Here is a 26,462-nt window from a genome sequence, read left to right as displayed (position 1 = left end):
CAAAGAGTCAGACATGATTGAGAGACTGAACTGAACTGAATGAGTTAATGGTTGTACAGCATTTAGTTATATGGATATACCCAAAATTTCTAATCAAAATTTCTACAGTTTCACATTTATTTTTCTTTCTGATGCTTTGCTTTTATAAACAATGGTGGGACATACATTCATAGAGTTATACTCGTGATTATTTTATTAGCACACTTAATAGCAGAATTCCTGATCTAAAAGGTATACACATTTCTAAGGCCTTTGATCTTATGTCAAATAGTCCTTCAGGAATTCAAACTGTACAATTTAAACTGTTTTCCTCCACCTTGCCAAATATTAAATAAACACTTAAACCAAATGGATGTAAATGCAGTCAATTTGATTATAAAAAATTGGTTATAAAAAATGAACCATGTTACTTTCATTTGCAGCTCTTTGAGAATTACTGAGGTTAAACATTTCTTTATATGTTTTAGCTTATGGAATGCCTTCAGGTTATTTACTTATTTTTCTGTGGGTGTTCACTTTTTTCTTACTGATTCACAAGAACTTTTATAAAATGAGGATATAACCATCGTCTATCATATATGTTGCTATTTTTTCCAGCTTACCATTTATATTTTTTACAATTTTTTTCATTTCAAAGTCTTCTCTTCCTTATCCCTAAGATTAATTAATTCTCACTCATAGACAAGCTTAGCAGGTTTCACATTTTAAATCTGAATTTTAAACAGAATTATTCTTTTTTCCAAAAACTATATGAGTATCAGGGACTTCCATGGTGGTCCAATGGTTACGACTCCACGCTTCCGCTGCAGGGAGCCTGGGTTCAATCCGTGGTCAGGAGACTAAGATCTCACATGTCAGCAGCCAAAAAATTATATAAGTATCGTCAACATTTATAATCTTATGAAACTTACAGATTTTATTTGTATTACTTTTACAAACAGTTTGTGGAAATTTGAGAACAATCCTAATTCTCTGTGGGATAAAAAGCTTGATGTATTGATTCAGTCAAATGCACTGATTATACGGAACAATTTCTCTTTTCTCATTAATCTTCCTGTGAAAGCCTAAATGAGAGGTACGAGGTTTCCTCAGTACTCATGTGGTTTTGCCATTACATGTCTGTCAGCTTCTTCTTTACATACATTGGTGCTGCACTACTGGACACACCAGGGTACTGGCTACTACGGGTTCACTATGAAATCCACCTGTTACCCACACAAAGAATCATTTAGTCCTATTTATTATCTTCTGATTTGATTCAACTTCTTCTAACAGTGATGCAGTCATCTTTTTTTTTATCTGCATTTACATGAGATCCCTTTTAGCAACCCTTAATTTATAATCTTTCAATGTGATTTTATTTTCAGCGTGGTGCCTTCTCTTGAGCTGCTGAATCCTTTATACACCAAGTGATTCTTTTTTCCTGTCTGTTCAGCCTTAAAGAGGGAGGCCTATCGTGCCCAATTTAGAGAGAAGATGATTTTTGATCAGAGAGTACGTGGCCCCTGTTCAAATCTGTCAGGCCAAGAGAATGAGGAAAAGGAAACGTGTTCATGTGTTGTATTTTTACCTTGTCAGTTTATAGACCCAGGAGCCTTGGGGAGTTGGGAGCTTGCTGTAGTCAGAGGCAATCGGACAGGAAATGCAAACCTCTGTGCTGAAGAGTTTATTTTTGTTCTGACAAGAACTGTACCTACAAGGGTCCACTTTACTCCGCACGTGGCCCACAGAGAGGGGCAGCAGAGAGCGCACCTAGCGAACCCCCCCGCCCTGTGAGCTCCCTTCTGTCATCAGTGAATGCCTACGAGCCCAGGCCCACCTGCCACCACCTTCCCACTGAGGGCACTGGGGGGGTTCACCCAGAGACACCCTGCACAGTGAGCCTTCCCTTACACACTCCGTCCTGCAGAAGTCCCTTGGTGGGTACAATAAGAAAACCCCAATCTCACCCAGTCACTCCTGTGCACTCCGACACCTATTTCATTGGGAGTGTGAAGGACATGTGTGTGATGCGGGTGAGGCTGCAAGGAGCCTGCGATCACATCCCAGCCTGCTGCTCCCTGTCCCGCACGTCTCTCTCACCTTGCTCAGGAGGAAACGGCAGCTTCCCGGCATGCAAGGCCAGCTCTAAGGCTGAGTCCTCCTGAGTCACGAATGGCTCCAGGTTCAGGGGGAGGGACATGATATACTGCCCGATCTGAAACAAAAGAGAGCGCTGTCAGCCCGGTGCTGATGCATGCGTGTAACGATCGCATGCAGGACGTTCATGAGAAGGCAAATGGTGGGCAGACAAAACTGCGAGACCTGTTGGCAGTCCCAGGCCTGATCTGTCCAGAGTGTGGTAACATGGGTTAGGCAACATCTGAAAAATAAAACCACTGCCAGTTTGCATGTAGATCATAGATTCATCCTTCTCACTAATGGCCTCAATATTTCTGGAATGCATTCAATGTGAGCTCTACCTCAAATGAGTAATGGATTACCAGAGTGCTTTGTAAAATTTAAAGTGCTTGTGTAAATATGTTATTTTTACTGTTCATGGATTAAAAACCGGTAAGATGCTAATGTCAACAAGTGCATAGTCAAGCAAGAATTTCAGTCGTGTCTTTTGGATGTGGATCTGGGTCTCTTCCTTCCAGGTTCCTGAAGCAGGTGAAGGAAGGAGTTTTGTGGGGGGAGTAGGGGGAGAGCAGTTTATAAGTTAATTTGGAGGGAAAATTGTATGTTTTCATAATACAAACTCTAGAAAATAAACCTTCTTGGTTGGTGAGGAATTGCAAAGGTAGGGTTACAAGACATTAGAGATGAGCCATAAAGCAACTCAGGGTTAGTCATGTGTGTGTCATCATGGATACATTTTAGACACCTATTTCTATTACAACTCACAATTGTTTAGGACAAAGTAAAGGCAAGCATAAGCTAAGTATATGTTTCGTTCCAAAATGAAATTGATTTTCAGGTTATGACAATAACCTGAATATATATTTTCTTTAAAGTATATATATAATATATATATTTATAATATATAATATATATTTATATATAATTTATATATAGACATATAATTTATGTATTAATATATATTTATATAATATATTAATATATATATTATATATATATAATGTAATACATAATATGTATTTTCTTAAAAAAATACTGGAGCCTGTTGTTGCCTTTTTTTTGGCTTCATATTGATTCTATACATTCATTCCCACTTAAGAGTTGATACTGATTCTGCCAGCTAACGTCCCAGGACTAGCTGAGAAAGATCTTCTCAATCTGGCCTTACATACACCATGGCAGGTGTCCAGAAGTTAAGGCAGACTCCCAAAAGCTACCAGCCCAGATTAATGCCTTCATTTCCAAACATTTAATGAAGCCCATTGTGCTAATAAGAAATTGTTAGTTTGGTCTCCTTTTAAAGAGGTACATACGCAGATGGTAAAGTAAATGACATCAGCACCTTTTCCTTTCATTTACTTAGCACAATCTTTCACTCACACGAGACAAGTGACCGCGTACCTGGCTAATAACCACAGCCACTGTACACTGCAGCTTGAAATGGCGACAAAATCACCGTTTTCCCCCAAGGCTGGGGGAAGAGAAGGGTGCTGAGTTTTGGGGTTAGAATGTCTTCATTTCAGTTCCACTCAGCCAGTACTTCCTGAATACCTACTATGTGCAGAGATCACAGGCATATTCCTGTACTTGGTACCTCTTTCACCTGTAGCCAGTTTTACTTGAGATAAAGAATCGTCATTATGCCTCGCATCTATGCCATTTCATTTTTCCCAAGGACGTTCTGTTTCATCCCCTCATAATGCTCACACAGTTCTGTGTGGGTGAGGGCATCCACCAACAAGGCAAAGTGTCAAGTACAAATTTTCAATCATCTGACACCTCGAACTTCAATTAATGGGCCTCACACTGTGATTCCTAGAGAGATTCCATGACACCAGGTTTCTCTTGGGAGTTCTACGTTTATTTTTTGGAAATCAATGTGGGAAAAGATGCTTCTCATCAGACCTCTAGAGGTTTGTCTACTATTCTCACATATTCAATAAATACTCGTCAATATCCCATCTAGGTAAGCACAGTGACTCAGGAAACATGAAAAGCTCTGTGGTCAGAGGGCCAGGGCTTGAGTTCTGACTCTCCCACTGTGTGACGTTGGGCACCTTACTTTACCAGCCGGGGCCCTGGTTTCATCATCTCTGAAATGAGGGTGATCTCACACTTACTTCAAAGGGCTGTGGCAAGGATAAAATTAATCCTGTGTGAGACACACATACAGCATCCTGGCATCCTAAGAGAGCAGCCGCCGGGTAAATGGCTTCCCCACCCCACTCCCATCCCCCAGAGCCTCGGTGCTGCTGATGTGAAAACACGGCTGCCACCAACCGGCTCACTAAGTTGTTGTGAAGACAAACCTCGGTCTAGGACTTCCCTGGTGGTCTGGTGGTTAAGAATCCACCTGCCAATGCAGGGGAACACTGGTTTGATCCCTGGTCTGGGAAGATCCCACATGCCTCAGGGCAACTAAACTTGTGCGCCTCAACTTCTGAAGCCCTCACCCTCCAGAGCCTGTGCTCCACCACGGGAGAAGCCACTGCGTCTAGAGAAAGCCCAAGCAGAGCAGCAAAGATCCCGCAGGACCGAAAATGATGAAGCCCTCACCCTCCAGAGCCTGTACTCCACCACAGGAGAAGTCACTGCGTCTAGAGAAAGCCCAAGCAGAGCAGCAAAGATCCAGCAGGACCGAAAATGACAGATAACTAATCTTTAAAAAGTCAATGTGAAAACCTTTCGAGTCCCTTCTGGAAAGCAACATCATTTCTGGAATCAATTTACAGTGCAACACACAAGTCTGGAGAAGGAAATGGCAACCCACTCCAGTATTCTTGCCTGGAGAATCCCCATGGACAGAGGAGCCTGGCAGGCTACCGTCCATGGGGTCGCAGGAGTCGGACATGACTTAGCGACGAAACTACCACCGCCACACAAATCTCAATCCTAAAAATGAGTCTTCTCATTGGTTGTAAAGACCGACTCACATTTTCAGCTCCCTCAGTCCAGGATATTGGATGATGCCCTGAAAACAGAGGAAAACAACTGCCCTGTGGACAATGACACTGCTCAATGAACAGAGTGTGGAAGGCCATTCTCTTTGCTACTCACCAGTGGGATCACACAGGCCTCCTCTAACTGTACCGTGTTTACTTTTAAAATTCTTTCCCATCTTTTCAGTAGTCATGACTTACAAAGGGGTGGGTCCTAAAGTGAATGCCCATGGCAGAGATCACCCACCTCAAAATCACCTCTGAAAAATCACAGAACTCTCCCACAGTATGGGGAAGACATGATTGGGATCTGCTGCTCCCGGACATTTCTTAGGTTCACTGACATTTAAAAACAACGCAGCTGGACTGCAGGAAGGGCAATAAAGGAGAGGCCACATGCAGATGTCTGGGAGACAATCAGCTCCCAAGGGTGAAAGGTGAAGGGGCAAAGGCCTTGAGGTGCCCCTGTTCCCCTGCAAGGCTCATTCTGCTCTTTGTTAACATTAAGCCTGTATAACTAAAATTCTTGTAGAGATTTACTTGAAAGTGGAAGTATTAGTCGCTCAGTTGTGTCTGACTCTTTCTGACCCCATGGACACGCTCCTGTGTCCATGGAATTCTCCAAGCAAGAATACTGGAGTGGGTAGCCATTCTGTCCTCCAGGGGATCTTCCCAACCAAGGGATCAAACCCAGGTCTCCCATACTGCAGGCAGATTCTTCACCATCTGAGCCATCAGGGAAGAGATGTACCTGCTGCTATGAAATTAAGCATGAGCACACAGGCCTGGTAAAAGGTAGGTGCTCACTACATGTTTTTTTGGGTTTGAACACACAACTATGACACACTGTTCTTCTGAAAAGTAATGAAGAATTTGACCACCTGCTTCCCATCTTCCCAAGCTCTGAATCTCCTGCTGCAGTGGTCTCCCACATCTTTGGCTCCAGGGACCAGTTTCATGGAAGACAATTTTCCCATGGCTGGGGGTGTGGTTTGGGGATAATTCAAGTGCACTACATTTATTGTGTACTTTACCCCTATTATTATTACATCAGCTCTACCTCAGATCATTAAGCACTAGATCCTAAAGGTTGGGGACCCTGTCCTACTGGACTCACACTTTGAAGCCCTCAGGTTTTGGCCACATCTCACATTGAGAGGGATGGGCCAGGGGCAGGAATGTGTTCGGCTCCAAAATCCACATGTGTTTCATCAGCTGACTTAAGGAAGTCAGCTGCATTTCCTTAAACTCCTGGCTATGGATGGAGACTGTCCCAAAGCACAGGTCCAGACAGCACCGGGGCAGCCAGGACCATTGCATGTGGAAGGGTCAGACACGACGCAGTCTCAGATGCTGTGATCAACACAGAGCAAAGTGTGCAGAGGCTCTTACGTTGCTGATGTACTCGAGCGGGGTGAGACTGAAGGTGGGCAGGTCATCGGTCAGGGTTTCTCCAATGCCGGCAGTGTTCCAGCTCTAGGGGAGGAAGGAGAGGAAGCAGTCAGGGTCACAGCACCCAGGCAGCAAGGGAAAGCACAGAAGAACGTGGCACCCACCGCAGGCGCTGTCTCTGCTCAGAGCTGGCCTCTGGTGTTATTGCCACGTGGCAGAGCAGGGGTTTCTCTTCCTCCAGTCATCACCGGGAAGCCCGCCACAGAGGAGGCAATTCTTTCTCTCTCTCTGCATCCTTTCTGATCCATAAAACTCTACAAAGCAGGAAGTCCCACCTTCCCAACTCAACTATTCAATGGGAACCGATACTTTCTTCACCTTTCTTGGAAGGTGAGAGAAAGAGCTGGTTATTCTTGTTCTGGGTTTCTCTGCCGGGCACAGGTAGCCTCACTAACTCTGGGGTCGTCAGCCTGCACCCTGTAGAGACCAGGACCCCTGCTAAAACCCTCCCCAGAGACCATATGTGAGTCGGAAGCCCTGTCTGGTTGCAGGAACCGTGTTCACCAATACTGCTGCCAATAAGGTAAAGCTGCTGCTTTTGATCCACCTGCTTCCTGGATCTAGGTCTCAGCTGACTCAGAACTCAGTGGGAAAGGGATGAGAAGGAGGCTCCAGACCCCACCGGCAGCCCCTCTATCCTCTCCTGACCCCCCGTCTAGAGACCTGCAGCACGACATGTCTCCTTTTGTCATTTAGTGGAACCACGACGTCACTGTGGAGCCTCCCTGGGCTCCTCTATAGAGTGAGGCCAGTTACGGTACACGCGTGGTTACAGAGGCCAGCCCGGCACACCTTCACACACAAGTCTAGCTTCTTAATTCTTACCCGAGTCTCCCCAGAGCCAGCCTGGAAAGCAGGGCCTTTGCTGGCTGGACTCCTGGAGGGACTCCTGAGGTCACATGGTAGCTGCTCTCTTCAGCCACCTGAGACCGATCTGGTTGCTTGATCCTCTAAGTAGCTTTCCGGGAATGGCGTGACCACGTCCGCCCCTGGGCTCCCGGCCCAGGCCAAGCTGCAGCCCTCCTCCCCACGCTCTCGAGCACCAACTCAGCTCTTAATTTGCCTGCTCTAGACAAAGTCTTTTCTTCCCCAGCCCTGCCCCTGTAGTTTTCTAAACTTCTTGTTCTTTTCTGAGAATCCTTTCATTTCAAAATATCCTACATTTTTTCAGTTAACTCCCACCCCACAGGGAGGGACACATGGATCAGGCACGCACACTGAGTGCCTGTGCTGTGCCAGGCTTTGTAGGGAGAGACAAAGAAATGGCTGATCTTGGTTCCTGCTCTCCCTAGGGAATCGAGACCCCCTGACACATTCCTAGCCTAGACCCCCTACACCTACACACACACACACACACACACACACAGGCTTCCACTTCAGGAGTTCTCAGTGGTGGATGTCGATTTTATACAATAAGAGTTCAGAGGAACAGGAGCCCAAGGCGGCTAGAGAAAGGGCTGGCCAGAGGACGCATGAGGTGCAGAGAGGAAAGGTTGGAAGGAGAATGCACAGTGTGAACACCAGGCTAAGAAAAGGGGAAACGAGAGCGAGAGAAAAGAGAAAGAGGCAAGGAAGGAGGAAGGGAGGGAGAGAGAGAGATGAGAAGGTAACCTGTTACGTCTCAAAAGAGATATAAAAGACATACCCACCAATGTGCGGAGCTAGTCTGGATCCTGATTCAAATCATGACATTTATAAGACAATCAGAAATTTGAACATTAATTGATGACATTAAGGAATTATTTTTAATTTTCTTTTTAGGGATGCTTATGCAGAAGGCAATGGCACCCCACTCCAGTACTCTTGCCTGGAAAATCCCATGGACAGAGGAGCCTGGTGGGCTACAGTCCATGGGGTTGTGAAGAGTTGGACACAACTGAGCGACTTCACTTTCACTTTTCACTTTCATGCATTGGAGAAGGAAATGGCAACCCACTCCAGTGTTCTTGCCTGGAGAATCCCAGGGACGGCAGAGCCTGGTGGGCTGCTGTCTCTGGGGTCGCACAGAGTCGGACACGACTGAAGCGACTTAGCAGCAGCATGGTATTGTGATTATTTTGAGAGTTCTATTTATTTATTTTTGGCTACGCTGGGTCCTTGTTACTTTGCTTTCTCCGGTTGTGGCAAGCAGGGGCTACTCTGTGTTGTGGAGTGCAGGCTTCTCACTGAGGCGGTTTCTCTTGTTGCGGAGCACAGGGTCCAGAGCATGGGCTCAGCAGCTGTGGTGCACAGGCTTCATCGCTCTGTGGCATGTGCGATCTTCCCAGACCAGGGATCAAACCCGTGTCCCCTGCACTGGCAGGTGGATTCTTATCCACTGTGCCACCAGGGCAGTCCCTAGAGCTCTTATTTTAGATAAGGAGGTATATATGACACAGGACAGCCAAGAGTTGGTCAGTGTCAAAGCAGGGTGATGAAGACGCACAGTTTATTACACTCTTCCCTCTACTCTTGCATATATGTAGGGAATGTTCCCATAATAAAAAGTTTTTAAAAATAGACGATCACATTGACTGTGAGGAGCCAGGGAAGGGATCTGAATGTGCAGAGACAAAATCAGAGCGATGCTTTATGAAGACTGATGCAGCAAATCTCAGAAGGACTGTAGGTGGAGAGGCTCAAGAAACAATTCAGAGACGACAAGAACCCAAACCAGGGCAGTGGCCATGGAAACAGATGGAGACAGATTTAGAAAGAAGCAACCATGCAACCTGGTGGTAGAGTCTTGGCAAAGAGGGGCTCAGCAAGGGAGCAGAGGTGGTGAAGGCCAGGGCGGGCAGAGAGGGGAGTGGCCAGGAGCCAGGGCTGAGTCGTGGGGAAAGGGCACAGCATCTAAAGGACAAGCACCGTGGGCTGCAGGCCCTGGGAAGGCTTCACAGAGGAGGAGGGTGGCTAAGATGAGGGTGGAGGGGAAGAAGAGCCAGAGTGGAAAAGTACTTGGGAATAAGGGCGAGACGGGGTGGACTGATGTGGGAGGGCCTGAAACAGTGGGCAGAGGGGGTGGACCCGAAGAGGTCAATAAGGAAATGGTGCAGATTATTTTTCAAAAGGGGCTTTTCTAACCAGGTAACGAAAGTAAACTTCAACAGCCTATCTTGAAAGGGAATATGGTGTTGGTTTATATTCTTGTAATGGACAAGGGCAACACAATTTACCAGCAAACATTAAAAACAAACATTTAATGGCCAGGGTTTCATTTTCAAATCCTTAAGGCCGAAAGTGTTTGCCTTTGCATTGTGTGCTTTCTTGCGGGCGCACTGGGAGAACTCCCCCTGATCCCCAGCTGCCTGCATCCGTTCCCAGCGCCCGAACCCTTGCGGTGAGGCCTGAATGAGAAGGTGAGATCAGGCAACGGAGGACGGGGCAGAACAATGAGCGTGGAATGCAGAAGTAGAGGGGAAAGGATGGTGGAGGCGCCCAGCCCGGCTCAGTGGCGAAGAAGACTAGGTAACTGGCAGAACTGAGGCTTCAGAAGAGGAGGCCGAGATTTTTTAACCTCTGACAAATAAAAATGATAAAAACAACCAAAACAAAAAAACAACCAAACCTGGGAGGTTGGGGAAGGGAGATGAGAGACGGAAGGAATGTTAATCCCATCAGCTTTCAGGGCAAGTGAATCAATGCTGCTGCTGCTGCTAAGTCGCTTCAGTTGTGTCCAACTCTGTGTGACCCCATAGACGGCAGCCCAGCAGGCTCCCCCATCCCTGGGATTCTCCAGGCAAGAACACTGGAGTGGGTTGCCATTTCCTTCTCCAATGCGTGAAAGTGAAAAGTGAAAGTGAAGTCGCTCAGTCGTGTCCGACTCTTAGTGGCCCCATGGACTGCAGCCTACCAGGCTCCTCTGTCCATGGGATTTTCCAGGCAAGAGTACTAGAGTGGGTTGCCATTGCCTTCTCCGGAATCAATGCTAGTATCTATCTAAAATGGAAACGTGACTAACAAAAACAGTGACTCCATCTATCAGGAGTTTTTATAATCTTTCTTGATCTTGCAGAGATCTTCTGAGAACTGATACCTTTCATGGTGAAGAAACTATTATCTCAAGTTCAACCATTCCTTTGGTTCATTTATCTTTGTTTTCTAAAGTCAAATAAAATCTATGTTGCACACATTTGATTTTTTTTTAAAAATCAGCATGAGTAGTACAATTCCATTTCTTCCTGTGGACCATCTATCTATCAATGCCCACCCAGCCCTCAGCATGTGAACAGACAGGAAGATATGTCTGGCTTGATGATTTCTGGATGGAGGTACCTTGAAGGGGTTTATTGCTTTTATTCCTTGTACTTTCCTGTTTTGTTTGAATTTCTGAAAAATGAGTAATTTTTATGTTTAAAAACTATCATTACTCTTAAAAACTGATAATCGCAGAAAAAAAGAAAACCACTACTTATTCAGCAACTACTCTGTGATGGGACTCTGCTAAATTCTATCATATACGAAACCTCACTTAATCTTCACATATTCATATGATGAGCATCACTGTATCCCCATTTTAAGGATAAGGAGATGCTCTAACAGCCTCAGCCACGTGATCCAGCAAGACCACACGTGGCTGTCTGGGTATAGCTATGGTGACATCACTTCCGCTAGGATGTGACAGCAATAGCCACCACACCACCAACCCGACACGCAACCCCACCCCACCCATGGTAGCAATGTAAGATCTGGTTAGAGAAGATCTCATGGCATTTTGCACAAGACTTGACCAAATCATACAGTGAATGAGTGAGTGGCCCTCAGCTCCCGATCTAGTATATTTTCCAGGGGACAGCAGAAAGCAAAGGATCTATTGGTGAGCAAAAGCCCATAAATGGGTCCTTCCCCCAAAACTATCTTTCTCTCTTTCTTTCATTCATTATTTATTTTGGCTGTGCCAGGTCTGAGGTGCAGCATGTAGGATCTAATTCCCTCACCAGGGATCAAACCCAGGCCCCTTGCAAAGGGAGTGAGGAGTCTTAGCCGTCAGGGAAGTCCCCCCAAAAATTATCTTTTAAAAAATCCTAATCACCAAAAAGAGAACAAGGAAGAACGATAAAAAAGCCAAATCCAAATAGACTTGAGAAGTCCATAAGAAAAATTAATCAGGGGACTGTCTCAGAAATCTGAAAGGAAACCTGAGATCTGGACCCAGAGAAAGTCAAGAGCCAGTAGAGAAAATAGAGGACTGAGGGGCAATTCCTTGAAAAGTAATAAGGACAAGCAGAGAAGAGAAAAGGGAGGAAGGCATTCCAAGAATAACCAAACAGCAAGAGTATCAAAGATAGAAAAGAGCATTACCCTTCAAACTCCCCTCAAAAACACCAGACCACACCCCGGTAAGGCACTCTCCTGGGTAAAGTTCCAGAACGAAGTCTCCACAAACATCTGGCATAAGAACAACTCGACCTCATCAGATAGCTCCTCTGACCAGCCCAAGCCTATCCAATGGCACATAAGCTCCCTTGCTTCCCCCTGAGAGGCCACAGGTAAGCTTCTCCAAATGGTGAAAGTTAATCAAGCAAGAGGAATAATCCCAAAAAACAATCTGAAACCACAGCATCGCAGTGACTACTATTAAGATGAGACAGCCCCTTGGCAGGGGTTAGTGATGATCTGTTATGTAACCCGTAAGAAGAATAAATTGTTTGGGAACAGGAAAAAAAAAAAAAAAATATATATATATATATATACACACACAAGACAGTCATGCTAAACAATGAATTACAAGGGAACAGTGACCCTGCAGTGAGGCTTCTAGCCCAGGAGAGTCAAAGCGGGCCCCTCCTAAGGTTCGGGAAAGGGAAGATAGGTCCGGCATAGCAGGTGAGAGGCAGCGTTGGCTGGTTGGTGGGAGACTCACATCCATCTTGGGAATAAGGAGCAGCTGCTGTTTGATGCGCAGGAAGACCGAATCGAAAGCCAGCTGGTGCGCCTGCTGGTTAAGCCGAGTCAGAGCCGATCGCGACGCGGACAGCAGGTGGTGGTTACTCGACCCTTTTTCCTAAGACAAGAAAATGCAGAAGGCAGGTTGTTAGGCCCTGAATGTAACGAGGGATGAGCTAAACATTTTGAAAAGCCACCGAAAGGAAAACAGCAAGAGGGTTCTTGACAGCGATGGTTTCCAATCCTGGCTGTGCTCGGGACCCCCTGGGGACACGCTGAGTCACAGACACCCAGGATCTGCTTGAACCACCAAGTCTGGATATTGTTCATTCACTTTCCAGGTGATTCTGATGCACTTAAGCTAATATCAGCTCATGGAGTGACAGTTTACGAAAAAGTAACCTGTGACTGTCCCTCGGGGGTACAGAAGAAAGGAAAAAAAATGATGAGACGTGTCAAGTAGAAACAAGAGTGATGGGCAGAGCCCTGATTCCCAGGGAGGTCAAGTCAATTACTCTCAGCCATACACCAGAGCATGCACCCCCCACCCCGCTGTGCGAGTCCCAAGGTTTTCCAAATAGCCTGAGAAAATACAGAGGTGGAAAATGTAACCTTCGTTTTGCTATTATTAGTGAACCGATTACGACAAACAGACATAAATCAGATCAGCAATAAAGATAAACGGAGCTGCTTTAACCTAATCACAGAGCATGGATGAGTGAACTTGCAGAATGGCTCTGAGAAGTGTTTGTCAAGCTCAAACGCAGCCAGGTAGTGGGTCAAGGTGCGGGGGTGGGGGGGGCGGCGGGGAGGGAGACCCTTCTCGGGCCAACGCTGAAGCGTCAGACACATCCTGAGGGCCACTGTGCACTCACCTCCAGAGTGCGAGGCCCAAATAGATAATTTCAGATTGAATTTGGTGCTCTGGGAACAGTGCTATCTCCTCTACTTATCACCAAGAGACTGAGATTCAAATCAGACTGGGGGTGGCGGGGAGGAAGTTTCTGGAAAGGATGCCATGGACCGCTAAGAACCTCGGGTCATTCTCAGGGAGCCTATGGCTCATTCCATTTGTCAGGAGGGTGCTCTGCCACTGGACCCCACGGGGGCCCAAAGCTCAAAGTCAAGGTCAGTTTTATGGCAGACAAACAAATCTAACACTGATTCCCACGTCCTTGTGCTGCCACATGGAGAAGCTTGCACTGGGGGAGGGGGTGCTCGTGCCTGGCTTCTCTCTACCCTTGCTCCTCCCCTGGCTGCTGGGTTGGGGGCCACCTTCCCAGCTTCTGTCCCTGTGTGGAGGTCCAGGGCCGTCCAGCTCAGCCCACCCTGCTGACAAGTTAACTCTGGGGGAAGAATGGCAAGCTCATTTGGCTACAGATCTAGAGCTGCATTCTCCAACCTATCTTTCAGTAAGAAAGCTCCGTTAATCTGACTCCTACAACTGTGCTTCAGTTGGTTCGACTCTGGTTTAGTTGCTCGGCCTCTTAAAACCCCAACATAACTGAGACAGAGACATGGGAGCAGGCTTTGCCACAGCTCAGGGCCCACACACAGGGGGCAGAGCAGCCAGGTTAGGGAAAGGGTGAGTGACATGGGAAAAGCTTTCAAGAGTGCAAGAATGCCATCAGTCTGGTCTCATACCTTGAGGGTATAAAGTATTTCCATTAAACTGCCATATTCGGCAGGGCTATCTTTCTGGAGGTAATTATATTCTTGCCATGGGTTCTTGGCAGAGCTCTTCTTGTCTGTCAAGATGCTATCTTGAAAACCGGTCAGGCTCCGAGGGCTGAAGGAGTCAGAGAGATACTTCCCAGCTGTGGACAAAATCCTGTAACGAAAGTGATGGCCATTATGCCCTGAGCCACGTGTATGGAACTTCCTTCCTGGAGCATTCATGCTCCTCCCTGAATCCCAGGACCTCCTCATGAGGCACACAGATGCCACGCATCCTTCAGGAGGGAGCTGGACGTCAGGTGCACGATGAACACCAGACGTTTTCATTTCCTGTTTTAACACACTAACAGAATATGCCGTCGTCCTAATACGACGCCCAGCCTCTGGGCAGCTGTCAATTCACTGCAATCCGGAACACTGTGCACTTCCTACATATGAGCTCTGTGAGCATCTCTTTGGAATGGTCAAAGCTAAGGGAGCCACCAGTCTAAAGGTCATGGAGGCACTAGACTTGGGAGTGGGACAGCTCGTCCCTGGAGCTCCCTGCACAACTCTACCCACAGGACTCACACTCTCATACACGCTGGGCTTGTGCACTGCTTGTGCTTATCAGCACCATAAAGCTTACTCTGCAGTTTAGAGAGACATATTGAGGGAGGCTGGCGCTTTCCTGAGAAGGAACAAAGCCTGCTGGGAGGTTCTATGGGATGATCAACCTCTAGCATGGCTTGGGGAGTAGACTCTCTGTATCTACTGAAGATGACCTCCCTTGATGGACGCTGAAAACCTTTGCTCCATTCCTCCTGAATGGACACGGAAGTTGGACATGGCAGTTTTCAGGCACTTACTTCTTCAAAAACAAATCCCATGACTTCATCAAGAAATGCCTGAATCTTCAAACAAATGCTGGGGACAGGATCCGTCTCAGGAGCCAGAGCTGACACAAGCAGCTACCTGCCTCTGCCATTAAGGTCAAGTCAGTTTTCCCCGTCTCTTATGCCCACAGGTCATTCTGGCTGGGTCTTTCTTATATGGAACCATGGCCTGTCCCTGCCACTGCCTTACTTTCAAGTCTGGATCACAGTGGCCGTCCCTTCCTTGCTTCATTTAATCTGTCCTCTGAGGGTTACTGGGATGATCTTTTCTAAATGCAAATCTGATTTTATCTTTTCCCCAAAGACCTTCCAGTGTCCCACAAGATAAAACTAAACACGCCTGGCATGGCACCCAGGGCCCTCCGTCACTGGAGCCCCTATATGCTTATAGACATTCCCATTCCCATGCCAACCGCCCCCAGCTCAGCCCACACACCATGCTTCAGGCCCTTGCATGTCTTGCTCACATGCTGCTGTGATCTGAAATGCTCTCCCCTCCCTGGTGCCCCTGGAAACATCCTACCCCTTCTACAGGGACTGCTCTCCTGTGCCGAATCATACCCCTCAGGCCTCAGTCCTCTGACCTCACCAGCCTCTCACCTCTTACACATTTAGCACATGCTGTCCCATTCCTCTCCATCAGATGGTGAGGCTGAAACACACCAAGTGTTCATCTCTGAATTCCCAGCACTTAGCCAAGTAGTTATGTCTACCACCATGGGCAAGAATCCCTTAGAAGAAATGGAGGAGCCCTCACAGTCAACAAAAGAGTCCTAAATGCAGTACTTGGGTGCAGTCTCAAAAACAACAGAACGACCTCTGTCCGTTTCCAAAGCAAGCCATTCAATATCACAGTAATCCAAGTCTATGCCCTGATCAGTAATGCTGAAGAAGCTGAAGTTGAACGGTTCTATGAAGACCTACAAGACCTTCTAGAACTAACACTAAAAAAAGATGTCCTTTTAATCACAGGGGACTGGAAATGCAAAAGTAGGAAGTAATAGACAACTTTGCTCTTGGAGTAGAAAATGAAGCAGGGCAAAGGCTAACAGAGTTTTGCCAAGAGAACACACTGGTCATAGCAAACACCCTCTTCCAACAACACAAGAGATGACTCTACACATGGACATCACCAGATGGTCAATACCAAAATCAGATTGATTATATTCTTTGCAGTCGAAGATGGAGAAGCTCTATACAGTCAGAAAAAACAAGACTGGGAGCTGACTGAGGCTCAGATCATGAACTCTTTATTGCCAAATTCAGACTTAAATTGAAGAAAGTAGGGAAAACCACTAGACCATTCAGGTATGACCTAAATCAAATCCCTTATGATTATACAGTGGAAGTGAGAAATAGATTTAAGGGCCTAGATCTGATAGACAGAGTGCCTGATGAACCATGGACGGAGGTTCGTGACATTGTACAGGAGACAGGGATCAAGACCATCCCCAAGAAAAAGAAATGCAAAAAAGCAAAATGGCTGTCTGAGGAGGCCTTACAAATGGCTGTGAAAAGAAAAGAAGTGAAAAGCAAAGGAGAAAAGGAAAGATATACCCATTTGAATGCAGAGTTCCAAAGAATAGCAAGGAGAGGTAAGAAAGCCTTCCTCAGTGATCAATGAAAAGAAACAGAGGAAAAAACTGTAGAATGGGAAAGACTAGAGATCTCTTCAAGAAAATTAGAGATACCAAGGGAATATTTCATGCAAAGATGGGCTCAAAAAAGGACAGAAATGGTAGGGACCTAACAGAAGCAGAAGATATTAAGAAGAGGTGGCAAAAATACACAGAAGAACTGTACAAAAAAGATCTTCATGACTCAGATGATCACGATCATGTGATCACTCACCTAGAGCCAGATATCCTGGAATGTGAAGTCAAGTGGGCCTTAGAGAGCATCACTACAAACAAGATAGTGGAGGTGATGGAATTCCACCTGAGCTATTTCAAATCCTGAAAGATGATGCTGTGAAGGTGCTGCATTCAATATGCCAGCAAACATGGAAAACTCAGCAATGGCCACAGGGCTGGAAAAGGTCAGTTTTAAATCCAATCCCAAAAAAGGCAATGCCAAAGAATGTTCAAACTACCGCACAACTGCACTCATCTCACACACTAGCAAAATAATGCTCAAAATTCTCCAAGCGAGGTTTCAACAGTACGGCAACCAAGAACTTTCAGACAGATGTTCAAGCTGGATTTAGAAAAGGCAGAGAAACCAAAGATCAAATTGCCAACATCTACTGGATCATAGAAAAAGCAAGAGAATTCCAGAAAAACATCTACTTATGTTTCATCGACTACACTAAAGCCTTTGACTGTGTGGATCACAACAAACTGGAAAATTCTTAAAGAGCTGGGAATACCTGACCACCTTACCTGTCTCCTGCCAAATGTGTATCCAGGTCAAGAAGCAACAGTTAGAACTGGACATGGAACAATGGACCTGTTCCAAATTGGGAAAAGAGTACGTCAAGGCTATATATTGTCACGTTGCTTATTTAACTTCTATGCAGAGTACATCATGCAAAATGCCGGGCTGGATGAGGCACAAGCTGGAATCAAGATTGCAGGGAGAAATATCAATAACCCAGATACACAGATGACATCACCCTTATGGCAGAAAGTGAAGAGGAACTGAGGAGCCTCTTGATGAAAGTGAAAGAGCAGAGTGAAAAAGCTGGCTTAAAACTCAACATTCAAAAAACTAAGATCATGGCACCCAGTATCACTTCACGGCAAACAGATGTGGAAACAATGGAAACAGTGATAGACTTGATTTTCTTTGGCTCCAAAGACATTGCAGATGGTGACTGCAGCCATGAAATTAAAAGAAGAAAAACTATGACAAACTTAGCATATTAAAAAGCAGAGACATTATTTTACCGACAAAGATCCGTACAGTCAATGCTATGGGTTTTCCAGTAGTCATATACTGACAAAGAAGGCTGAGCATCAAAGAACTGACGCTTTTAAACTGCGGTGTTGGAGAAGACTCTTGAGAGTCCCTTGGACTGCAAGGAGAACAAATCAGTCCATCCTAAAGGAAATTCACTGAATATTCATTGGAAGGACTGATGCTGAAGCTGAAGTTCCAATACTTTGGCCACCTGATGGGAAGAGCAGATTCATTAGAAAAGATCCTGGTTCTGGGAAAGATTGAAGGCAAGAGGAGAAGGGGACAACAGAGGATGAGATGGTTGAATGGCATCACCGACTCAATGGACATGAGTTTGAGCAAGCTCCAGGAGACGGTGAAGGACAGGGGAGCCTGGCATGCTGCAGTCCATGGGGTCGCAAAGAGGAGGACAAGACTGAGTACTGAATAACAAAAGCACAGTGCTGGGCACAGAACAGGTGTTCCATAATTATTCTGTGAATGACCTGTGGCCCTAGATTTGGTGAGCAGGGAGTTGAGAGCTGAGCTTTCATCTCTTCCCTCCAGGAAGTGAGCTCTCCTTCTCAGGGTTACTGCAGTTCATGTTTCAGTCTCAGGCAGCTAGCAAGTGGCATCATTCTGCCATCCAAGTTGAAGAAAAGAAGTTACACCGGGAATGTTTCAAATATTACAGACAACAGTTTAAAATGTCTGAACAGTGTGCTGTACAATAAAAACCAAATCCAATATTTTTAAACGTTGGAATAAACACAGCTCCAGCCCCAAGGAAATAACGGCATTCTTCCCTAGCCTCCACGTCAACCAGTCACCATGAGATGATCTCATCATTAGACTCTGATGTCCTGTTATATGTATTTCCCAGCATTGTGAACCAAACAATGCAAAAATGAAAACTTGATTTCCTCATTCATTAAGAAACATTTTCAGACTTCCCTGGTGGTCCAGTGGTTAAGAATCCACCTGCCAGTGTAGGAGACATGGGTTCAATCCCTGATCCAGGAAGATTCCACATGCCATGGCGTGGAAGCCTGCTGGCCATAACTAGACAGCCCATGTGCCCTAGAGTCCATGCTCTGCAACAAGAGAAGCCCCACATTCTCCACAACTGGAGAAAGACCTTGCACAGCAACAAAGACCCAGTGAAGCCAAAAACAAATACATTTTTAAAAAAAAGAAACATTTTCTCATGTTGTGATGGGCTCTAAGCTAGCTTTGGTGCTTTCAGATGATTAAATACAACAGAGCCTGCCCAGAAGCTCAGAGATTAACAGGAAAGCCCAGTATTTGCCAGTGCTGGGCTACCTGCCATGCCAGGAGAAGACAGTTAAGTCCACACATGATAAGGAGGGAGGGACGAACATCCCAATTCCACCTACTTCCTCAACGCATCTCCTTTTCTTGAAAAGCTGCTGCCCACACCTCAGCCAGGGAAGTGTGTACATTTATTCTGGATTCTCCAAACCTCATCACCCCACTGAACTACCCTACTAAAGCCGTGTCCCAGTGAAAATGCCACTGTGCCAAAAATCGGTAGTGGGCACCATAAAAGTATAGAGAAGCCACGGCAACCTCCCTGCATGTCACCCGAGTTCAAGAGAACTCCCCTGGGTGACACCCAACTCAGTCTTGCTTCACTCAGCCCGTAAGTCACAAAATGATCCTTGTCAAAATGATCACCTGCCTAGGTGATCTCTAAAAGCCCGGTAGCCAGTGTCACTCGTCGCTCAAGTAATCTGGAGTGTTTCGAGCTACCACGGCTGCCACCCCAGGGGAGTGGTCCTAAGTCATAGTCTGGGCTCTGCAGGTGAAATTGATGAGGAGATAAGATAAGCTTTACAGGCAGCGGCCATACACTTGGGCTCCCTGATTGGAATACAGATGGTGGCTGTTACTCGTTTCCCTTTCCAGGCTCAGTGCTTCCAGAATGACGCCACCTCGTAAAAAGGCTCCCCTGGATACATTCAATCTGTTCTCATCACGCCAGAGAGCTCGGGCTAGGCACTCAGCGTCGCTGGGGTGCAGTTACAGGAGCTCGCTCTTTACCTATCTATGAATGCCCAATGCATCTTCTTAACCAGATCCTTCCTTGCCCTTTAGAATGTAATATTCATCTTCATTAAAAGATTAAGGCAAGCCTGTATGTTCTGATATGGTAAAACTTCTGATATGCACACAGAGAAACACAAGTCTAAGGACGGACACCCATCTCTGAGGAAGGACGGTGTGGGTGTGACATGCACTCAGGATGACTCAGCTGACATCCCCGTTCAAACACCGCCTCTTACTTGCATCACCTCAGACACAGCTCTTTCCACAAATAATTTATTTTACTTAAAAAGCTATTACTGCGGCTTCCCTAGTGGCTCAGTGGTAAAGAATCCGCCCACCAATGCAGGAGACACGGATTTGATCCCTGATTCAAGAAGAACCCATATACAACAGAACAACTAAGCCCATACGCCACAACTATTAAGCCTGTGCTCCAGAGCCCATGCCCCACAACAAAAAAAGCCACCACAATGAGAAGCCTGAGCACTGCAACTAGAGAGGAGCCCCCACTTGCCACAACTAGAGAAAAACCCATACAGCCACGAAGACCCAGCACAGCCAAAAATAAATAATTAATTTTTTTCTAAAAAAGCTATTACCTGTGTCAAATTCTATGCCTCAATGTCTCTTCATGTGTAAAAATGGGGATTTTGTGCCCCCTGGGATGACTGATGAGTTAACTCGATGAGGTTCTTAATGTCAGAGCTCAACAAATGTGACAGGGGTGGAGGGCTGTAACTGTTTCTTCTGAAGAATTTTCAAGGTGAGGAGATTTTCAGTTTTTACTTTGAATACTTGTGAACTTTTAATTTGTGCAATGAGTTGGACCCACTGTAATTACTACCGTAATTAAGAAAATATAAGCTACATGTTTTTCTTTTGAACATGTAAATGTAAACTGTTCACTTTTTGTACAGGCCGTTTGTGAACCCAGACCTAATTACCCTCCACCAGAGGCTCCCTTCACCGTGTGTGTGTGTGCGTGTGTGTGTGTGTGTGTGCTGCTAAGTCACTTCAGTTGTGTCCGACCTGTGCGACCCCATAGACGGCAGCCCACCAGGCTCCCCCGTCCCTGGGATTCTCCAGGCAAGAACACTGGAGTGGGTTGCCATTTCCTTCTCCAATGCATGAAAGTGAAAAGTGAAAGTCAAGTCGCTCAGTCATGTCCGACTCTTCGAGACCCCATGGACTGCAGCCTACCAGGCTCCTCCGTCCATGGGATTTTCCAGGCAAGAGTACTGGAGTGGGGTGCCATTGCCTTCTCCGTGTGTGTGTGTGTGTGTGTATACACACCTGCATATGAATGTGAGCGTAAGTGTGCGTGGGAGTAGGGAGGAAGGGCGCGTTCACGTCATCATTTATATTATTTACACACACTCCATTGTATGCCTGTGATGCCCTGGTTTTATTTGTTCCAGGAAGCCACATAACCTCTGTGCTGGGTTGTTTGGGAGTCATGAACCGCAATAGCTGCTCATTCCACCCCACCCCACCCCCCACCCCTAGCAAGACTTTCCCCATAATGAGAACCATCATGAAAAGTCTTGCGACTTGAAGGCAATCCATGGGGTCAGAAATGAAAGAAGACCAAAAGTGGTGAGAAGAAGAAATGACCAGCTCAGGGCCCTGACCCCAAGGGCGGTCTGACCTCCTTCCCCAGCAGTTCGCCCCTACCGTCCATCCGGTCCGAGGTCTCGGCTTGCTTTTCACTTTGTACCACTGCCAGAAAGTCCCTCTTGCAGAGATGACTTTAGGACAATGAAGAATTATCCCAGACAGAGGGGAAGGGACAGATGCTAGGCCCTCACACCACCTGAGTTCAGACTTCTTCCCCTGAACTCCTGCAGAACAGAGAACCCAGCTGCACTGAGGCAATGAGATTGTGCGGAAAGAAAAAAACAAGAGCATCTGGGCAGCTGGAGCCCTCTGAGGGGTCCCTTCGGGGCAGGTATCAGAATACAGAAAGGGACAGAAGGGACCTTCCAGACCCCACCCCAGAAGTCCTCATTGCCACACACCCACTTTGCAACACAGAATCCTGGGGCAGAACCCAGACGGCAGGCTGGCCCGGTTCAGCCCGATTCTGTAGGTTGGCCAAGGGGCTTCACCACTGCTTTGAACACCATTTCTATGGCGAAATTTATTTCAATTTCCAATAACTGACTCACATATGCAGCAGGAACCCAGCCCACTGATAATTTGGAGATAGCATGTACTGTTTTCCTCAATTAGGCTGAGACTTTCATATCTAACTAAAATTACGTGCCTGCTGCCAAGCAGGCCTTGCTCCTTTTAGATGCTCAATAAATGCTGAATGGTGACAATACTGACACCTCGTATCCTAGGTACAGAGAGCCCTGGAGCGCTGAGGTGTCAGACTGTGCTGTGTACTCAATCAAGTTCTTCCCTAAACCTGGGCCCAGGGACCCACCCCCAGGCCCCTCCTACCTGTTTGCCAGCTGCTGCTCGAAGTCCCCACATTGCCTTAAGAGCTCTCCACAGGTGGCTATTATCCTAAACAAAACAAAAAGCACTTCAAGTTTAAGCATCTGGAATGCTGACATTTACAGGACAAACATTGTCTCATTCATAAAAATTCTAACTATTCAACCCTTTTGGTTGTGTGCTGGGTTGTGGGAAAGCAGTTAATCCTTTGAGCTCAGTCGTGTCAGACTCCTCACAACCCCATGGACTGGAGGCCTGCCAGACTCCTCTGTCCATGGGATTTCCCAGGCAAGGATACTGGACTGGGTTGCCATTTCCTTCTTCAGGGGATCTTCCCAACTCTGGGATCAAACATGGGTCTCCTGCACTGCAGGCAGATTCTTTACCTTTACGGTCTGAGTCACCAGGGAAGCCCACTTAGAGGGCTGACCTGAAATGTTTCATTTATTAGTAATTCATGTAAAAGGGAAATTCTGGTCCTTTCTGATACTCCTCTGTCATGGGTCTCCGTGCTATGAATCACAACTCTATCCAACATGATCTGAAATAATTTAACATGTCCCAAAATACAAGGTGGTGCAGGTGGTAAAGAGCCCACCTGCCAATGAAGGAGACCTAAAAGATCTGATCCAGCTTTGATCCCTGGATCAGGAAGATCCCCTGGAGGCGGGCATGGCAACCTGCTCCAGTATTCTTACATGAAGAATCCCATGGACAGAAGAGTCTGGCCAGCTACAGTCCATAGGGTTGCAAAGAGACACAACTGAAGCAACTTAGCACGCACACAAAATACTGAAGTTGCTTTTGGTTTTTGTCTTTGAGAAAATGGGTTGGAGGGAATTCCCTGGTGGCTCAGTGGTTAGGACTTGAGTTTCCACTGCTGAGGGCCTGGGTTCCATCCCTGGTCAGGGAACTAGGATCCCACAAGTTTTGTAGTGTGACCAAAAAAAAAAAAAAACAGAAACAAAAAATGGGTTGGAAATCTTTTGTCTCTAAAATTGAAAAACCAAAATTCATAATTTAATGTTTGCGAGATGCCTGCTATTTGCCAGGCATAGAAGAGAAAACTGTTTTGATATTAGAATTATGTTCCATTCTGATCACATGAAAGGCAGATGAGTTTAATCCATTTGTTTCTGAGAGATAAGCCTGAATGATCATCATGTCTGAATTTAATATTCATTTAATTTCCGAGTAATTTTATGCTAGGCCTCAAACTCCAGCCACTGAGTCCTTCAACACCAAACTATAATGTCAGGACAAATCCAAGGATTAAAAACATCTCAGGGCTAGTTAACTTTTAACTTTCTCTAAAAGTGCCTATCATCACCAAGATATCTAGGCATTCCATCATAAGAAAGGTTTATGAGAAAGTGAAATATTCCACTCACATCAGGTACAGCAGAACAACTTCGTGCATAATATTTTCTGATGTACCAAGCTGCCACAGCTGATAAGGGATATTAGCATCTGGAACATTAAATTTCATCAAAAAAATAAAAGTTCAGATCAGAGCCCATGAGGAGATATTCCAGATGGTCTTGGGAGGTCCTGGGTTTGCCCTGGTAAGATGGTCATTGGCACATATGCGCCATGGGTACCCTGTGCACGCTACCTAGCCCGGGGGGTCAGGCAAGGAATGTAAGTGGAGGGAGAGCAGCTTGCCTTTCCGGAACACATGTCTGCGAAGAAAGGTTGTAAGGAAAAGAAATTTCTGGATTGCTTTTTATCGCAGGCCAATAGTACGGCTGATAGGCCTCATAGGAGTGGGAGAAGAGAACAGAGAACATTTACCTAGTCAAGCGGGGGTTTCAGCTTCCAGCCCCAGGCAGAGGTCAAGGCCTTGGGGCGACACAGACCCAGTGCTTCCAGACAGTCCAGTTTTGACATTATGTTGGAAAGCTGGATTATGTTATATCTGGTTTTACATGCTGACAAATAAACTAAAAAAAATTTTTTAAATCCTGTGATCAAACAAAGCTTGTCCATAGGTCAGATCCGGCCACTGGCCAGCATTTGCATCCCCTGGCTGGACGTATCAAGGGCCAAATGCCTCAGGCCACTGCCAGTCACACTCAGATCAGACCTCAGGGTTTAGGGCAACAGGGTGTCTACCAAGCAGCCCACAGATCACAGAGGCTACCCTGGAGCCTGTCAACAACAACTCAGGAGGGTCACCTCAAGTCCTTTCATGGAACTCTTACATGGCTCTTTACAGGCCAAAGAGTACTGCTTACCATTTAGTGCTATGGCACTTAGATCCAGAAACAGGATACAATCAGCTGTGCATTTTCTAAAATATAAAAGCTCTAACTTACTGCAAAAACTGTAGGCTAAGGGGGGAAAAAAATCTCAAGCCAGACAAAAAACTTAAATCACCAAAGGAGATGAGTTCCTAAAGAATTTCTAAAAATATTTTAAGAGCAAGACAGGTCTTTTTGGTGTTTGTTTTTTGTTTGTTTGTTTTCAGTTTGTTTATTGGCTTGTCTGCAGTGTCTAGAGTATTTGCTTTAAGAGGAGGGAGGTGGAGGAGACAGTCAAAGAGAAAAAGCCCCACATTTATCATTTTTATACACTATTATATATAATATATGTTTACTCCCATTTTACCTAATGGAATTCTGAAAAGCTGTCCAATCTTCTTGAAAAAGAGAGTTGAGAGGAATATCATCCAGTCTGTACTTCTTTCGTATTGAGTGAAGAGTACTAGTGAAGTCAGACACATACCTAGGGGAAAGAAAAATTAACAGCGGTGTCATCATAAACTCTCCAGACCTAGAGACACCAGGAATTACAAAGCTTTAGACAAACCGCTAATGAGAGCATCTTCAGAGGCTATCCTATGAAGGGCTGTCACGACTCATAAAGCTCTGACCACAAACAAGTCTCTATGTAACAAGATGGTCTTTTTCATCTTGCAGAGCAGCTTTAGTAGATGTTCAAGATGAGGGGAAGGGGACGGCCACGAAGACCACAACTCTGTGACCCACCAGGTGACAGATGATGCTGGCAAATCACTCCCTCATCCTAACAGAGGCATTTCTTTGGAAGCTAATTTAAAGGACTGTTTTAAAACATCACAGCCCCACTATAATACCTGACTGATACCTAGGATACCACAAGGTACTTCTGCAGCATTGAAATCCTTGAAAGTGAAAGTCACTCAGTTGTGTCCGACTCTTTGCAACCCTGTGGACTATACAGTCAGTCCATGGAATTCTCCAAGCCAGAATACTGGAGTGGGTATCCATTTCCTTCTCCAGCAGATCTTCCCGACACAGGAATTGAACCAGGGTCTTCTGCATTGCAGGCGGGTTCTTTACCAGCTGAGCTACCAGGGAAGCCCACTCCAATCCTTGAATTCAGAGTAAACAGCCAAGCCCCATGGCTTGGGCCCAACCTTAACAAAGCATGAAACTGGATTCCAAACTGAACACCCTCCCTCGAAGACTGTGCCGTTTGCTCCCACCTATACCACTTACTTTTCTTCATCCCATTTATCACTAAATAGCTTATCACATCCCACTTTTCACTAAATCCCAAGTATCACTAAATAGCTTATTTAATGTATGTGTTTCATGTTTATTGCTGTCACTAGACTAGAAGCTCTGGGAGAGAACAGGGACTATCCCTCTGTGGCTCATAATTGTATCCCCAGGAATTAGCACAGGCCTGGGCATAAGGGAGACATCCAGAAACAGGCTGTGAGGCAATGACAGACCTGCACTGCAGTATCTAGGCAAGTACCTGGGTGTCTTTGGGCCTTAGTTTTCTCATCTTCAAAATGGACTTAATGATGTCTTCTGCACTGCCTTCCCTGATAGCTTAGCTGGTAAAGAATCTGCCTGCAATGCAGGAGATCTGGGTTTGATCCCTGGGTTGGGAAGATCCCCTGGAGAAGGGAAAGGATCCCCACTCCAGTAATATTCTTGCCTGGAGAATTCCACTGACAGAGGAGCCTGGCGGGCTACAGTCCATGGGGTTGCAAAGACTGACTGAGCGACTAAGCACATTCACTTCTCACTCAATATTCACAACCACACAGAAAGGCGATATTATCACCATCAGTTTCCCCAACTAAAAGATAACAAGACTCAGAAAGGTGCATGAACCCACTCAAGGTCCCAGCTAGTTAAGT

General features: G+C 45.9%; 1 protein-coding gene across 1 annotated transcript in view; it reads right to left on the bottom strand.

Moving 5' to 3' along the window:
- The window catches only part of COG7 (component of oligomeric golgi complex 7), a 90,157-nt gene that overhangs the window by 14,531 nt on the left and 49,164 nt on the right, over window positions 1-26,462 (bottom strand). The window contains exons 10-15 of the mRNA XM_005905320.2: window positions 24,935-25,051; window positions 22,328-22,393; window positions 14,022-14,208; window positions 12,355-12,495; window positions 6,453-6,536; window positions 2,083-2,197 (exon numbers count right to left, since the gene is read on the bottom strand). Of these exons, the coding sequence (XP_005905382.1) occupies window positions 2,083-2,197; window positions 6,453-6,536; window positions 12,355-12,495; window positions 14,022-14,208; window positions 22,328-22,393; window positions 24,935-25,051 (710 nt within the window). The remainder of the gene's footprint in view (window positions 1-2,082; window positions 2,198-6,452; window positions 6,537-12,354; window positions 12,496-14,021; window positions 14,209-22,327; window positions 22,394-24,934; window positions 25,052-26,462) is intronic.

The sequence above is a fragment of the Bos mutus genome, chromosome 25 (assembly GCF_027580195.1).
Source record: "Bos mutus isolate GX-2022 chromosome 25, NWIPB_WYAK_1.1, whole genome shotgun sequence".
Classification (NCBI taxonomy): domain Eukaryota; kingdom Metazoa; phylum Chordata; class Mammalia; order Artiodactyla; family Bovidae; genus Bos; species Bos mutus.
Note: the sequence above shows the minus strand (reverse complement) of the source record. Positions and strands in the feature narration are given on the sequence as shown.